Below are 17,575 nucleotides of genomic sequence, written 5' to 3' on the forward strand. Positions count from 1 at the left end.
TGGGCACTGCTGGGTGGGACTGCAGCCCAAACTAGAGCAGTAATAACCTTTTTTTTTTTGGGTGCTGTTCAGTGAAGTGCCTCCTTTTGTAAGGCTCAGCCCTAGCTAGGTCTTTAGACGCTATTGCCATAGAGATGATTAATGGCAGTGATACCCACGAGAAGGGAAAAGAAGACAATTAGGAGACAGAAGCAAGGAAGGAGAACACAGAGGACTACAGCGTGGTCATGCATTTCATTGTAGCTACCCACCACAATGAGCTCTTTCTTGTCTACAGATAAAAGGCAAAATATAGGCGATGTACTTCACGCTGCAGAGCAGAACCCATGCAAGTTCGTCCTCTACAGAAGAGGATGAAACCACCGACACACTCACACACGCTCAGTTTTTCGCCTCCTCAAAGGCAAAAAGGCAAAGGCTGGAAAACGGAGTGAAGGGATTGTTTTAGGGATGGAATGAGCTCAGTGCCACCAATGTCAGCTAAGGCAACAGGGCGAGACACGGCATCCACCCCTCAGGACTGCGGGCTCGCTCCCGGTGGGGAGGGCAAGGACCTGGCACAGCACCTCCTGTAGCGCAAGGCAGACGGTGCATTCCCACCTCGCACCCCCGTTTATTTTGATAACGTGTCTCCGCTTGCCTGAAATCCTGTCAATACAAGGGAGAATTTCTCCTAGCGTTCCCGGCGCCGGGGAATCACAGATGACAGCACCGTAACCCGACGGCGCGCTCTGCGCCATGCCGGGGGAAGCGAGCAGAGCTGCGGCCCTCGGGGACGCGGTTTTAAAGAGGAATCCGTTCTCAACGTTCAATTTCAGGCAAAATGTGGGGAATAAACACGACTCAGCCCTCGGCTCTGTCCTGTGTGGAGCTGGGGGAGCTGATCGTTAATTTTTCTTCCTATTATTTATTATATATATATTGCTCCACACTTAAAAACGAGCTCCTTTCCTCTTCCTAGTAACATTCATTTTCCACATCTCTTCTCAGGGACCATAGAGCCAGGTGAGACAAAAAGAGCATATGCCCGTTTTTTATTTTATTTCTCCTGAACAAATCTCAGCTATAAATAGCTACGCCAATGTTATATAAATTATATTTACTACTTTCTCCTCCTGGTGCCTGAAGGCATTTCCTCATACCTCCTTGGAAAACTCTTATCGCCTTGAAAAACACCCCTTCTCTCACAATCTTCTCCTTTACACCTTTCTCTCTCACAAACTCAGATGCTGCTGCTGCTGCCCACGGTGCACGATGCCAAAGAAGCGGCTCTAGCTTCTGGCTGCGTAGCTTCCAACCTTCCTCCTCCTCGTGCAGCAGCCTTTTAGCCTTGCAGGGCCAAACCAAAACCCCTTGAAATCAACACAGCAACTCCCCGTGACTTTGACGAGCGCTGGCGCACAGCCCAAATCCCCAGCCTTCCCGGTGCTTCTTGGAAATTTTAACGTTTTCACTTAATTGATCACAACCGCTTGCGATTCGTTCCGTACTTCAGCACTGACTGGTCTAGAACAGCCCCTATATAACAAGGACCATTTTTTCTTCTGTTTCATTTTAAACGGCTTCAGCTACTTAATATATGGAGCTGTTCATCCAGAAATGTAAGAAATGCTACTTAGAAAGGTAACAGAAAGACGAGACAAAACAATTCACTGCAAAGTGAGATCTCTGCCAGGAAATTTTTAGTACTAACCATTGTTTTTAGTATTTACCAAATTAAAAAAGCAAAACACAAAAACCAAGCAGCGTTACTTTGAAAGTTTTAACTCTTCGTCTGATCCACCACCTTCTTCTGAATATTTTATCGCTATACTGCAACATATTTATAATTCATCTCATCATTCTTCAAATTCGGTAAGGAAAGAAAATATTATACCTGTGCAATCCTTGTAATTTTTTGTCCATGAAGACAAATGTTTTCTCCTCGTTTACATTTCTGGTCACATTAGTAAATACTAAAATAGTTGAGTTCAGAAGTATTTATTTATAATTATTACGATCATTTAACAAATGGAAGACAGGTCTAATAAGGCATGCTGTCTATTCATTGCTCTTTCTGAAATGAATTCCTCAACACTGGGAAGAGAAAAAGCATTTTCCTGTGGTTAAAGTCCAAATTGCATGTTTGAAATCTCTTCTAATAAAAAGAGCAAAGCAATAAGCGGATTATCTCTTTAAACATAGTATAGGAAGGTTGGAGGCCCCGGAGACATTTTCCATAGCCTCTATCTCTGATGCATAGCAACATTATCTTCAACTAGAGAGGGTCCTATGACCCTGGAGCTCAGTTTTAATTTGATCTTCTTCTTTAAAGAGGTTTCTCTGATTCCTCTCAAGTTATGCTACGTATTGTTATTTTGGGTTGGTTTTGTTTGGTTGTTACTTTGTTGTTGTTTTTTTAATCTGAGATAAAACAGCCTCAGCTTTTTGATCCACTGGTTTGATCGTGTTTTATGGATATTTAACGTAACTTCTTCCCTATCAGAACTAGGATATCCATCAGCACAAATGGCAGGCAAGTCCCAGCTGACAGGAGAGAGAGGAGCTTGAATAGAAAATTCATCTCTAAGACCTCCCTCCTCACTCCAGTTGTTACAGTTTTCAGAACTGGGGAAACTGGGGAGCTTGGCTTGAACATCTCTGGAACACGGACCCAGATCTATTCAGCCCCAACAAAGCATTCTCCTGGGATTCCCAGCTCCTTGTTCCTTTTCCTTGTTCTGGAACAGGCACTGCTGCTGAGACACAGTGCCAGGCAGGGATATTTTCTCTGGCTTCCTTTTTTTTCCATCTTTATCTCTGTTCATGCATCCATTCCTCACCGTATACTGCTGATATTGCTGAAGGGAAAGCATTTATTCCAAGGCACTGATTTGAGTCGGCTGAGTTCGGTCACAGCAGGCATCTGTGACTACTTGATGGGATTAGCAGATTATGAGAAAGCATGTTTCACTGTGGGGTTCCCGAGAAAGGGAAAAATGGGCAGGTGGACGTTTGGATCTCAGTTAAACTATGCATGAAGGCCTGATGGCTGTGTCAGGGAAGCTGACACAGGATCAGATGGACTGCTGCAAGTCAGGATTGGAAGATCAAGCAGGGAGGGCTCTGGATCACGCTATCACTTACAGAGGATCAAGATTCAAATATTTCAACCAGGCCAGGTGAGAGAAACGTGCACCGATCCCATCTGCACCATGTCTAAGACATGTACGAGTGCTTGACAAAAACCAGCTTTTCTTTTTGCATCAAACAGCTTTGCTGCAAAATATCTTCACCGCATCAGTGCAGACTGAGCCCCAGTGGGAGTTGAACAGCTGTATTCTGTTGTTAATGAAGGGCAGTTTGGAGGGAGCCCGGGGTTCACAAGTCCCCCGTGGCTGTGCCCTGAAGTCACTGTGGGTCTTCGCAGAGAACTGAGGATGCAGAAAGTAGTTCTGTCGTGCAGGAAGATGTCTGGTCCACACAGAGTCAGTTTTTCCCCGTTAGATATTCTCATACAGCGTATCACAGGATTCTTCTAGAGTTTCTTGCTTCTCAGATGTCTGCAGAATGATGAAAAGGAGGAAAAAGAAATGGAGGAAAATTATTCAAAAGAAGATGAATTAATTCTTAATCAGCAGACACTGACGTTTGCTCTGTTGGAAATGGCTATAAGTGATCCACCGCAATGGAAGCCACTACACTGAGCAATGTTGCTCCGACAGAGACGAACGTGACTAATCCAGCCCAAGGGATAAAGATGCCTCCTTTGCTTGTCACTCTTCCCCCAGAAAGCTGTCAGACAGGGAGGGGAGGGAAAATTGGGCTCGGTAAAAAAAAATAAATCACTCTGGATTCTGTGAAGGAGGAATTCCCTGACCTCCTCAATCCTGTTTCTTCAGCAGTCGAGCCTATTCCTCACAGCCGCTCCCGGTGCAGACAAGGCGCTGACAGACTGATATTTGAAGCGCCGCGTGGCACGGGCCCGCTGTAAGCAAGGTTACGCAGCAAGCAGCTGAAGTGCCAGAGGGTGAAGGGAGCCCTACCTACGCTAGCTTTTTCTCTGCTGCCACCACCAAAGGGAAGCGTTTTCCGAGAGCTGAGCAGGGCACCTCCAGGCACGCACAGGCTCTGGAGGATTAACCCCTCGCCACCCGTGCTGGCTGGCAGTGCACCGACAGCTCGCAAACGCTCCCATTTCGGGTGCTCCCCGCAGTGGCTGCTGTTTCAGAAGCCCCTTTCTGCTCCCCCTGAGGTGGGATGCAGCAGTGGGGCCCTGCTTCCTCACACCTCCCTGCCTTCTGAGCAGCACAAGGACTGGGCTCACACTCAGTGCCCGTGAGAGCCCACCCCAGCACCTCTCTTTGCTTTCTTCTCCTCTGTTTCTCCCGCAGAGACCACAAGAGCCAGACCCGCTTGCACACAGCTGCTTCTTTGCCCTTGTTTTGTTGCTTTGTTCCTGCTCTGTTCCTCAGGGCTGCTGACCCCTAAAGCAGCAGCTGAGTGCTGTGGGCCACACACAGGTGATTCAGCACAGCCCAGACAACACCACGACAGGAAAAACAAACACAGACGCTGCATCTCCTCATCCAGACTGAATCATTTAGAAGGGGGCAGCTGATAAAGGCGTACAGAAGAATAAATAGGACAGGGAAGGGGGCTCAGGACTTGCTCTTCTTCCTACCCAACTAATTCAAAATGCAGCAAGAACACAAAAGCAGGGATGCTGTCTTTTCCAGTGCATCTTACACACCGGAGCATAAGGCTGCCTATATATCACAAACCATCCTTCCCCTCAGCAGTCAGCTGCAGCAATCAGGTACCTGCCCCTGCCTCTGCTACCGCTGCTGTGGAGCCGCAGCACTAAGTGCAGGATGCCAGGGGCTCCGGGAGCAGAACACTCTGCAGTTAGCTCTGATGTAGAAAAAGGCACTTGATTTTATTCCACCTTCTCCTAAAGCTGAGAGCTGTGAAAGTGCTTCAGACACTGAAAAATGCTGTCCTTCCCAAAAGGAAGCTGAAGCTGGCTCCATGCTGCACCCTGTGTAGTTAACCAGGGGAACTTTCCCCAGCGGGACATCCCTGGGAGAAGAAGGGGACATTTTTCAGGAACGTTTTCCAATGTTAGAAGAGTAAAGGTATTTTTTAAGTAGATAAGAGGTCTGGAAGGCAAATGAACAACGAAGATCTGAGGGCAGGAAGGAAACGTTCACTGGGGTGCCTGATGCAAGCGTTGTCCCTCTGGAACAGCTGGTGCTTGCCAAGGGCAGGGTGCAGGGCTGCGTGGGACTCTGATCCATGCCATATGGCCCCCCCAATTGATCTGTGCCTGCATATTCCCAGTTGTGGCTACTTTCATTACAGGTGGTTTGGTTCCTCGTCTCTAACTCATAACTCCCAGCCCAGCAAGAAGATCCAAGCCCAAAATAAAGCCACGCTGCCTTTTCCTGCCTCTCTTCACACCAACTTAGCTTCTGTTACCAGGAAATGGCTCTCAGGTGCCAGCGAGAGCAGAGGTGTGCCCAGGGTCTGCCCCCAGCACATGGACTCCTCTACCCTGGGGGACTTCTTAGCTGCTGAAACAACCTGGAAGGGACAATAGTGGGGGACAGCATCTGGCCGACTCTCCATGAACGTCCAACCCATTGACAGGGAGCACCAAACATCTCGGTACCTTCCAGGGAACAGCACAGAGCAAAGCATCTGCCTGCCAGAACCGGTAACGCGGCAGCAGCAGGGGCTGTGCCGGAAGAGGGAAAACAGCACACGTGCAGCACAGCTGGCGAGGGGATGCCACGTCCCCTTCTCCCCTTCCAGTGGGGCTGGGAGTGGGGAAATAGCAGACAGACTTAATGCCAGCTGGGGCTGTGGTGACTCTGGGGTTTCTCTTCCCATGTGCCCAGTGTGTAAGGGAACTCTCCAAGATTTTTTGCCCCAGCCCTTACCTTCCCCGGAGGCTTCCTTCTGGGTTCTGGGTTCTTTGTGTTGCTCTCGAGGACAGAATAGACCTCGACTTGCTGCGAATTCAGGCACTGCAAAGGGAAGAGAGGAGAGAGGAGGGTTAAAAAAATGCTTAGGTTTAAGCACATCTGATGGCCCACTGGGTTGTTCCCCAACTCGTGCCTGACGTTTCTGAGGAACCCCTGATGTCTCCAAAACTCCAAAGGTCCTGCCCTGAACTTGTGCAAAAAGAAAACCCATTTTCCCCTGAAATCTTTATGGTGCAGCTTTATCACGGTCCTATTTCAGGCTGATGGAGACAGCTTTTGATCTTACCTACCCCGTGCAAGGCAGTGAGAGAACAATGGCAATGCCCCTGCCTCCGTCCGCTCCAGACTGACACAGCAATGCAAAGCGAAGGCCCCTCTGCCTCCTGAGTGGGTACTGAGCACCACGTGGAGCACGGGGCACAGGCAGCACCCTGCATCGCCCAGGACTGTCTAGGTGCCTGACACCCCAAAAGCTCTTGCTTTTGGTCGTTCTGGGCACACAAGGGTGAGAGGGGAGGCTAGGCTGGGCTTCTGGGTCACAAGGGCTGTTGAAAACAGGAAACCTTACATCAGGCACCATTTCTATTTATTGTCTGGTTGCCGTTTTGGTTTGGTTTGGTTTTGGTTTGGTTTTGTTTTGATTTTTTTTCATTTTATTTCCAAGCCAGAACTCTCCTTCCTCCGTAGAGTGAGCAAAGCATAATAATAATAAAAAAAAATCAATACACTCGCAGGCCCACAGACACATCCACGGTCCCGCACGGCTACGCAGAGAAACACACACACATCCTACATGTGTCTGCACCCGTTGGTCCCGCAGGTAATCGTGTCACAAGAGATGCATGTCAGTTTGAGTGATGTTCCAGATCTGCCTGAAGGATCAAACATAACAATCAGGAGGACTTTTCCATGTGTGTTTCAGGGATGACAGCAGGTTGCCAAGGTGGCTGTTTCTCTGGCAACGGGAGGATGGGAGGAGCTCCCGCCGCAAGAGGGGCAGATGGTGGGAGCGCAGAGACTGCAGAGGGAGCGAGGCGCCTGCAGCACAGCGAGGGGACCAGCGAAGTGCAGGGGGGTTGAGTCTGGGGCTGGTGGTTGTCTGACCCCAGCCCCCGGTCATTTCATCGGGAGCTCAAAATGTTCAGCATCTTTTCGGGTGGTGGCCAGTGAGAGCGTGGTTTGAAGAGGACGAGGTGATAAAGGAGCAGAAAGGGACAGGCAGCCTTCCACTGCTCCAGTCCCAAACCCACTTGCAAGCCAGAAGCATCCTTTTGGTGCTTATCCCCCAGAAGAGACTCGCTCCCTCTGCAAGCCCTCTCCTCGTGAGGGCTGTTAACATTGCCCGTCCTTTGCTGGCCAGTTGGAAAGCCGCTGTCTCCCACTGCCATTTGCAAATCAACTCCTTCCACTTGGCCACTGACCACCTGCTGCTGGCAGCGCGGCGGCACGCGGGCCTCTCCTCCCTGCTGCCAGATGCCTTCCCGAAAAGCTCCTGTGCTCTGGAACCCGCCTGCGCTGCAGGAGCTCTGTTTGCTGCTGAAAAAAAAAAAAAAAAAAAAAAAAAAAAAGCCTGTTTGAAGTGTAAAACGGATGAAGCGAGGCCCTCGGATTGTTATTTCCAAGCTGCTCATTAACAAGGCAGCCGAGCGGGAAGATGGAGAAAAATACAGATTTTGGTCTGGCCAGCGCAATGAGCTGCTCCGGGGCTGCAGGAGGGCAAAGGGACCTCATAACACACAGCAGCGCAGCTCTCCCCTCTCCCCCACACACCCTGCAGGGTTTTTTACTGCCCTGAGCTGTTTTTCTCAGCTGACACCCAACCCCGAGGACCCCACGGTGACCCGTGGTGCCTGGAAGAGGCGGTGGGGAGGGCATTTGCTCCTGGTGATGTGCAGCAGAAGGGCTTTGTAGGAACTGTGCTAGGAGCCTTTCTGTGCCAGGGGAGAGCCCTGCTGCCAGGGAAGACAGCACAGAGCATTTAATGAGCTGCACCAGCCCGTTCGAAGCCCTTGTTTTGATGCCCAGTCCTGCCTCCTGCTGCTCCTGGATCCAGGCCTGCAGGAACACTGCAGCTCCCTGACTTTTTTTCTGGACTCTGATCTGCTTTCCCCCACGGATAGCACATCTGGCAGGTGCTGGCCTCCCGTCCCTTTACCTAATCCTCTTTATCTCACCGCTCAAAGTCTCTTCTCACCCATCCATCCCATTCCCTTGCCTTATCTTACCCCTGTGCCAACCACAGATTTCCGCCTTCCCCACAACCACAAAACCAGCACCAAATTTAACACCCAGTTTAACACCAAGGGGACCTCACAAAGCCTGGTCTCCACCCCGGGGTCTCCCCCTCTCTCCCCCATTCCCCTCTACGCCCCACCTTGCAGCTCCCACCTCCTCTCCCCATGCCATCTCTGCTGCCCCACGCCCCAGCGAGTCCCAGCAGCCGCTCCACGGGGCAGGCTTGACCCTATAACACGCACCAGACGATCTGAGGCTGCTTGCAGCTCTGCCAAAGGGGGCTGCGCCGCCTGCCCTGCACGCCGGGCTGGCCAGGAGCCCTGAGCAGCTGGCGGGCAGCTAACAGGCTGCGGGACAAGGCTGCATGGGCCAGGTCTGGAGGGCTCCTGCACGCACAGGAGCTCAGCCAGCTACCAGGACTGCCTGCGCCTAAGGCTGGCTCTGCTGGCTTGCTGTATGAGCGCTAGCGGGGCCTCCTGAACAGCACAACATGATGAAACATGTAATTAAGATGGAGCTAAGGATGCATGACGAGGCCGACTGAGCGAGAAATAGATTTGATTTTTTCTTTTTTTTTTTTTTTTGTCTCCTTGCAGAAATCATCCACTTCAGCAGGAAACTTCCCATTCGGATTTTTAAAAGCCTGAATTAAAAAGAAATTACTTGATACAAATGAACAGGTTTATAACCTGCAACATCCTTTACCCAAAGCACTGCTTTCTACCCAGAATAAACATATCACATGCAATACACAGGGCTTTCTTCTAAACCTCTATTCCAAAAACTGAAGAGCCACAAAATAGTGCCCCCCACCTGCGAGGTGAGAGTGAGAAGGGGGCAGGACTGCCTTTGTTTCCATATCTGCCCCCTATCAGATTTCCCTGCCTCCTTGGCAGGGCTTTGCTCCTCTCTGTAGTACATTCTCCAGAGCTCCACTTTGTTTAGCTTAAATGATTCATGCAGCAGAGCTTACAGGTTTTCCTTGGAGAGGCTTTTCCAGTCCTTACAGACCTCACAGTCAGAAAGGTTTCCTAATATTCAGGCAACATCCTCCTCTGCTCACTTTCATTTCATTCCTCCTCGTTTGTCCCACAGACCACGTGAAAAAAAAAAAAAATCATTCCCTTCTTAGCTGAGTGGTCCTCCCATGGGAGTAAGAGGAAAAAGAAGGAATACATTTTAAATGGAGCTGGATGGGCTGCAAATGTGATTAGGGATCACGGTTACTTGAGGTAGCCAAGGTCCGGGCTTGACATTTGAGGAGAGCCGCTCCAATCCTATTACCTCTGACACCGCTGCTACGGGGCGAAGGGAGAGGCAGTGCTTGGTGTTCTCCAGCCTGGGGAATGGCAAAAGGAGTCGAGTGGCTGGATGCTAAGCGATGAAAAGGGATTCTAAGTGATGAAAAGGGATTCTAAGTGCTGCCCACCACTGCTGGAGCGGGGCTGCTGGGCATGGCGCAAGGCGTTGCCACTGGGATCGGGATGGAGATGTGCAACAAGCACAGTCCCCAGAGGAGCAGAGCACAGAAGCAGGATCACCAGCACCGGGCCGACTGCTTGCTTCACATCACAATATTGATATTTTATCAGCTTGCCTGTGCCACGGCAGGTATGGAGGGTGATTCTGGTACTCACGTCATAAACAGGAGAAGGTGGTGGCGGGCTGGCTGAAGGGGGCCGAGTTTCTATCTTCTGCCTCAGTATATTTAGCTGGTTCCTCTTAGGACACAATGCCTGCTCAGGACAAGACACCAAATCACACATTTGGAGAGAAGACCAGCTCCCCCAAAATGAAATGAACACAGAGTCATGTCAAAGCCAGCTGCTCACACACCCCGAGTGTTTCCAAAGCAAAGAATGCTGACTCTACACACAACACAAGCCCTCCACTTTCCTCACCACAGGGTAAAAGGCAGAGATATTGAACAGCACACAACAGTACTGTAGGACAGGGAGAAAAGCATGGCCACATTCAAAGTGCGAGGGGGATTTTACAGAGGCACAATGCAGTGACTTTTGTCAGGATTTGGCTGGGAAGATGCTAATAGACAGAATCTAGAGAAAAGCACCAGGCAGACATTAATGATGACGCACAGTCAGTGAAACACTAACGTGCAAGTCCAGCACAGAGCTGAAGGAAGAAGGCCTCTTCCTCTGAAATGTTTCTTGCATCAGATGACTTCTCCTTGAACATGCTCCATTCATGCTCAGATAAGGGTTAGCCTGCTCAGCAAGCAAGAGAAGGAGGCAGAAAAGGCAGCAGGCTTTGCTAAGTATCTCTGTTCTAATTCGGAAAGAAGTGGGCTGATTATATTCACATCACATGAAAACGATGAACTGCTTTCCAGTCCATTAGTAACTAAGGAGGATGCTAAATAGCTTCTCTTAAAGATAAACATTTTTAAACCAGCAGGTCTGAGCAAGCTGTGGTGAGAAATATGGGCTGTGTTCTGCGGGAGGGCAACTCTAATGACTGCCTGATCTCCCCCGGCCCCCAGGAGAGCCCGTAGGTCTGAGACTTGCTGGCCCACCTCAGAACCTAGGGATGCCAAGCAGCAAGTCGTGGCTCCTTCCCCCTCCATCTGCCAAGGTAAGTCTCACGAGATTTGCAGGCCTGCCAGCTGCTGCCTCCCTGTTTCCCATCTCACGAGCTCTGACCGTGTGTGCTGAAGCCTGATGCTCCTTGGGGCCAGAGGTCTGCAGCAGCAGCACAGCCTCCACACGCAAAGCTCGCTGTTGTGGTGGCAGAGGGCAGCTGGTACGAGGAAATACGGCGGGATACACTGCCTATAAAGCATCAATCCCCAAACTCCGTTCTGAAAGACATCAGGACTACTTAAGCCAGCCTTGAGAAGACGGGAGGAGTGTAGAGGAGAGTGTTTTGAATGCCTGGAGGAGGCACTACAAGGAACAGCACATTTTGCTTGGTCTACAGAGATTCCAGTATCACAACTTCAAAGTTTTTTCCCCTGTCTCATTCAGACCTTTTGCCCCTGCTTTTGTCTCTTCTTCTCCTGCTCTGTATACCCTTTCTTCTCCACTTCTGGTTTCCCCTTTGCCCTCAGCTTTTCCTTACCCAACCAGTCCCAGCCTGTGCCTCTAGTCTTCTCACCCAAGTCCCTGTCAATCCAGTCTTAACACTCTCCTCATGCTCTAGGACTTCCTCACTCTGGCTCCCAGTCCATTTCCCTCCCAAGGCTCCTCTCTTCCATCCTCACAGGATTGCTGAAGGTGGAAGGTGCCTCTGGAGATTGTCTAGACTGATCCACAGCCAACTAGCCACATAGTCAACTAAAACAGGTTGCTCCTCAAATCCTTATCTCACTCTTTTTTTCCAGTCACTTGGGACCTCTACAAAGGCTTCCTTGGGATCCTCACCCTGTCCTTCCCCCCCAGCCCTGTCTCTTAATGTTTTATCTACCGAGCACATGCCCAAAGGTTTGGTTCCCATGCCCTCCACGCTGCAGACCGCTGTCTTCTAGGGTGCCCATGGCTCAGGAAAGCAGTTGCACAGTTTCCTCGCACTCAGGTCATGCCTTTGCAGGAGAGTAGCTCCCATTTTGAAAGAGGATTAGACATGGGGAAAGCCCTGCTCTTCCCCTGCCACCAGGGCTGCAAGAGACTTGCTTTGGTGCCCAGGCCTGTCAGACTGGCACCGTGTGGAAAGGCAGCCTCGCGTGGGCTCCTTTAGAAAACCGAGCTGATAAACTGACACGAGCCACAGCCGGCCACACACAAGCTGCAAATTTCCAGAGACCCATCACGAGGCTACCTCTGCTTGAATATTCTCAGGGCCAGCACGCTGCCGGTGTGACTTCTTGCCCTGTGTCAGACCCTTGCTCTAAAGCAGAGCACGCCAGAGTCAAAATGGTTATCAGAATGCCTTTAATGGACAAATCAATAGCTCGCTTTGTCTCTTCTGTAACCTTTTTTTCTCGGAATGACTGAACTTAAAAAAAAAGAAAATAAACCTGAGACAGACACCCAGCATGGAAAATTTCAGCATGGGGAGTTCCAATCCAGCCAAGTTAGAAGCAAGAGAAATAAATTCCTAGAATGGGTCACGTCAGGTATTGGTTTTTATTTGCTAATAACTTGCCTTTCTTTTCCACACGAGCAGAGCTGTTGCAGTGATGCTCAGTGCAGCCAGAAGAGCGGTAAAGGTAATGAGGATGTCCCACCCATAGGAGGTCTCGGTGTACCCTGTCTCTGTGGGAAAGAAGGCAAAAGATTCACAGTGTGAGTGGAAGCCACAATTCTGTTGTGTTTTTAACTCTGGCCAAAAACCCTAGGAGAGTTAAACTACAGAAGCAGTAAAGGTTATGCAGATGCACACATGCTTCAAAACACAGCCTGACTGAACAGAGAGCAGGGTGCAGCTGGAGAACCACGCAAAGGAGACGGGATACAAGCAGCTGCACTTCGTGGTGATTAGAGGGAGATGATAGAAATATGAGAGCCAAAAAGGGTGCTAGGTAGGCAGAGGCCGGCAAAGGTCTTTAGTGATAGGGGTAGGAAGGCAGATGGTGGAAAGCACGCAGGCTACACAAACTAGCAGGGTACTACAGGCACCCCTGAGCAGTGTAGCAAAGCTCTTTCATCACAGCTCTTCCCATTTACCCTAAGAAGTTTTCCATATCCAGCACTCAGCAATGCAAATCCTGCCACTCAGCAGCATGCACGGCCTTGTAGCGTTCCTCTTATCTTGGCCAGAAGCTCTCCCTCGTTTTCCAGGCTGTGCATCAATAGAATAACCGACCCCTTGTAGCCACACGGAAAAGGGGGAGGCATTACGGTGAGCCCTGTGTAAAGCACATTCAACCCTGATGGCTTTAAGCATTGGGCATCAAGTATTATTCCCACCTGACTTCATAGCTTGTTTGGGTAGAGGAAAAGAAAAGCAAAGATCATCTTTCCACAGCAAAGGCCAGCTGCTTTTTAACTGTTTGCCTTCCTTTCTGGATGTTCACTTACCTCTCACAAGGATATACACTCCATTTCCCATTTTCTGGATGTCACTCCACCGGACCTCACAATAGTAGGTGCCAGAAGAGTGGCTTGCAAGTGGCATGGTTTTGTGATTGTAGGATATGGTTATGGTGGTATTCTCTTTTCCAGGGGGGATTTGTACATTTTCTTCCCGATTATAGATGGGTGTCCTCTGACCCGATGAATTAAACCAGTAATAGAGGATTGAAAATTTGGTGTATTTCAGGGTGTAAAGGAAGGTGACTTCACAGGGGATGGACACTTCTTCCTTGAGCAGTGCAACTCGGATTAGAGGTTTCTGCTGTACGTTGACATCTCCCCCTGCAAGGGTGATAATTGTTAGCAGGCACCTAACATCACCATAAGTCAGGAGAAAATTGCTGCCCCAATCACGTGGTGAAAATAAACATATTTCGGGAAGCACGTCTGGAGCGAGCACTGTTGGCCCTTGTCAGAAACTGAGTGATGCAGAGCACATGCCCCGTGTGATCTGCCACAACTCTTAGGTCATTGCTGCGTGATTGGAGATAGCTTGTTGCAATCACAGACTTTCCCTTTTCCCTCGTGAGCGCCTTGGCACAATGCTGGCATACAGAAAGAGCAGAAATGAAGCAGGAAGTGTACTGATTTTGTGCTGGCGTGACACTGTTTACAGAGGATGACTGGAAAGCAGTTTTCTAAGGTAAACACTTGCTGGGCATCCTCTGTAACTCCTGAGTTACAACCCTCTGCTTGGACATGATCACAGTGCACCAGTGAAGGTGCTGTGTGCAAGCAGGTGTGTCAGTGGAATTGTGCATCTCTGAGACAAGAATAAGGAAGGAAATTGCATATTGTACGCTGGGCATGAGAAATAAGACACAGCTTAATCACTCCTAACTTCTGCTGCTGTAAACGGGCAGCAAAGCACAAGAGTGGATGCTAGATGCAGTAACTATCTGCAGAGGACTGCAGATCTTAAATCCCTATATGTGACAGTATTTCAGGTAGGGAGATGGGAGAACATGCCCTTCACGTGCTTCCTCCTTACTCGGGTCTGTTGAAAGCAACCTGTCACTGTAATTCTGTAGACAATCATGTCAGGTATTACGAGAGAGGATGAGTAAGCACAGACGGGAATCCACACCATAGTTCACTCCCCGTTTTGCAAAATAAAAGAAAAAAAAATGAGTAAGCCACAGGCTAGTAAGGAGCCTGGGGTACAGGACCTCCTGGCAGCACAGCCAAGTCTGGGTTTAACATCAGTCATTCTCTGGTGGCCGATACATTCGGTAGCTGATATCACACCACACAGAAACCACCTTAAGAGGAAGCCTGTGCAAAGTAGTGTTGCCTTTAAAAAAGGGAACTGGAAACTTGCATCAAATCTTGTTACAAAATGAAAGACTCGGGATTCTTTCCGGGACGTGAAAATAGAAGGGGAAAATACAGAGAGGGAAAGTAGAGGATGGGCAGGCTTTTTGTTCACGGGGTTGATGGGACTCTCTGGGGCTCGGCATCTATGAACAGGCTGGTCACCAGGCGTTAGTAAGGCAGTCCCAGAGCACAGCCAGGCTTGCTCTCCTGTCACCACGCAGTAACACCGCATCGCAACAGCAGCATCACCTCTGCGTGGTGGGGCTCGGCATCAGAGGAGGCAACTCTTGACTTAATGCTACTGAATGCAGGCCACTAAGGAGAACAGAGGGGTGCAGTAACAGAAGGAGGGCACAATCACTGTCCAGAACAGACTTCAGGGGAGTAACAGCACTTAAGAAAAATCCCCTACAGATGACACAGGCAGGCACAATACCCTAAGAGTAAAGAAGAGATTAGGTTACATCATTAGGAAGAGGTTCTTAGCTGTAAAAGCAAGTGAGATACAATACAGTCCTACGGGACACGGTCTTTGTGAGAGCTCAGCCCTGTGTGCACTAGATACAGCGTTATGGAAAGAAGGCAACAGAAAATCCCGCAGCCAACATGGGAGTGATAACCTGCACAGTCCCTTCTGTGCCTTATTTTCAAAAATAATTCATCAGCCTTATCCTCATCTGTACCCAGCAGAACACACATGAATGTCGTTTCTATACAAGACATTGCAAAGCATTGCCCTAACAAAACAGAGGAGAGATCCATCTTTTTGCAGCATCCCAGGAGCCATTAGCTTGAGAAGAACATGCCAGGGATAAAGCCCAACCATTTTATTTAGGTTATATAACCCTTCTCCCATGTTCCCCCTTTCTTAAGGATTCTCTCTCTGAGCTTCGAAATGCTTAAAAGACAGAAATAGCAGCAGTGTGCAAATTCCTAGAGGGGAGCTCTGGAAATTAGAAAAAGATAGCAGCTGGAAATGCTCTAATATGAACAAACGTTGAGAGTAAACAAAAGGAAAAAAATATATATTTTTTTTTTTACCTTCACAGAGAAGCGACCAAAGAAACAGGAAGATGACTTTTAGATTAGAGGCCATGGTAGGGTCAAAAGGCTGTAAGAAAGCAATCAGATATGAAGATCCAAAAGGCAAAAGAGATTGGATTTTGTCAGGTATTTCCACGCCTGAGGAGCTGTTTGATCCCCTCCCGTTTGTGCAGGGACAGGCAGGACAGACTCGCACTGCTTTTGGCAAGCTCTTTCCGGCAGATGCAGGCTCTTCTGCTTTTCTGTCAGACTCCTCCCTGCACTGTGGGTCATTTCTCTGTACTATTACAATGGTGTTACACCTATCAGCAAGTGTCCAAAGATTAAACCGTAAGCTCTTTAACGCAGAGAGTTTTGTCTTCCAATGACTGTAAAATATCACACCATTTAAAGCAAACTTGGTCACCTTCTGCAGTGACCGAAGCCCCAAGTTGGAACATAGAAGAAGTGTGCTTCAACTGATACCATTTGAGGTCACTTGAGGTAAATGTGGGCCAATTCAGTGAATGATTCAACTGATTCTGGAGCAATGGACAAGCTTAAAAATAGTACATTGGGATTTTTACCATAATTTTGCAAGGATTTGTTTATGCAGTTCTTTTGGAACAGCTGTTCCTGATTATCACACTGCACTGACCACCAATATTTCGGAATAAAGGCATCTTACTTCAAATTATCTTACTCTGGTCGTTCATTTACATGGAGGAACCGCTAAGAGTGCGACAGCGCATGGGTTCACGGCAGAGCAGCGCAATCAAACTAATTCTTCATGTGAACACCCAAGCATGAGATGACCCATTTTGCCTTCAGAAGGGAAAACAAGTACCTGCGGCAGCGGTCAGCAGAAAGAAACAGCCCTACTGCACTCCTTACAGCCCAGCACAGCCAACTTCGTGGCTAGGTTACTGTGGAGGAAGGCACTCGAATTGCAGAAGTGAGAACAACCAGGCAGTGAATTCATCCATAACAGCTGTGATGTTTCAGATTCACATGATGCTGGCTCCAAATCAGCTTCACAATGCAGGCAAGCCTTAAGAAATCTATTGTAGGGAAATCTGAGGAGAACCCTTTGAAGAAGAAAGCCCTCTCTTTGTGGGAGGATCCTACCACTTAAACTCATGAAGAGTCTTTGATTTCAGTGAAAGCTTGTTTGTAGCTAAGACATCTGCAATGCAACAGCTGAGCAGTGTCTGACTCAAAAAATCTTTGTGCCTGAGAGGTCTTCACTTCTCTCCAGACAGCTTCCTCCTTTCAGACAGCTTGAGAGACATTTGCACTGTCCACAAGAAAACGCTTTGCTGCAACTTCAAGGGTGCCTGCTCGCACTGCCTGCTGGACTGCGGAGACCGGTGGATAGCTGCGCAGTCTGTGCTGAGAAAGACCTGAGAAGGTAGATGAGATTGTAAATCGTGCATAGTCAAAATCACTCCGTTGAGTTTGTATCAGCAAGGTTTGCTCCAAAACTATCGTTAGTTTATAGCATTTTTCCTTCTGTTCAGCCTGGGACAGGTCCTCAGGAGGAAGGGGTCTTGACACAGGGGTGCAGTGCACAGCTGCGGCTGCTGCGTTCCCCTGAGCTCCGGTACCTTGCAGAGAGCCCCGACAGATGGGGAGAGGAGCAAGTGGCTTTGTGTGGCTCTGCAAGGCTGGCGCAGCAGCTGCACTCCTCCAGGGAAGGTTTAGCTCAGATTAGCCAAAACGAACTCCTCTCCCCAAGACATGCTGACGTGAGCTGCACGGGGCTGGTCTCAGCTGGAAATCGCTCCTCGCAGGTCTTAACGCTGAGCAGCAAGGACAATCAAGAGCGGTAACAAGACACTGGGGGCCCACTTGGTATTTCAGATATGTAGGCACAGATCAGGCAGCTGTGGCTCTGGGGGGCTGTGGGGTCACAGTGATGCTCGGCAGTGTTTCTCAGGCCTGAATTGCATCTCAAGATAGCTGGGGGAGGGAGGGAAAAGCTACCCTCCTGTGGAAGAA

The 17,575-nt window shown here is 49.2% G+C and overlaps 1 protein-coding gene across 1 annotated transcript; it reads right to left on the reverse strand.

The window, feature by feature from the left end:
* Positions 1-1,784: 1,784 nt before the first annotated feature.
* On the reverse strand, positions 1,785-15,647 carry NFAM1 (NFAT activating protein with ITAM motif 1). Its single transcript, XM_032198588.1, has 6 exons — positions 15,593-15,647; positions 13,181-13,516; positions 12,306-12,415; positions 9,842-9,940; positions 5,925-6,011; positions 1,785-3,542 (listed from the first exon to the last, which is right to left on the reverse strand). The coding sequence occupies exons 1-6, from the start codon at positions 15,645-15,647 to the stop codon at positions 3,483-3,485; spliced, it is 747 nt and encodes a 248-aa protein (XP_032054479.1). The 3' UTR covers positions 1,785-3,482.
* Positions 15,648-17,575: the final 1,928 nt, after the last annotated feature.

Source organism: Aythya fuligula, chromosome 1 (genome assembly GCF_009819795.1).
Source record: "Aythya fuligula isolate bAytFul2 chromosome 1, bAytFul2.pri, whole genome shotgun sequence".
In the NCBI taxonomy this organism is placed as follows: Eukaryota; Metazoa; Chordata; class Aves; order Anseriformes; family Anatidae; genus Aythya; species Aythya fuligula.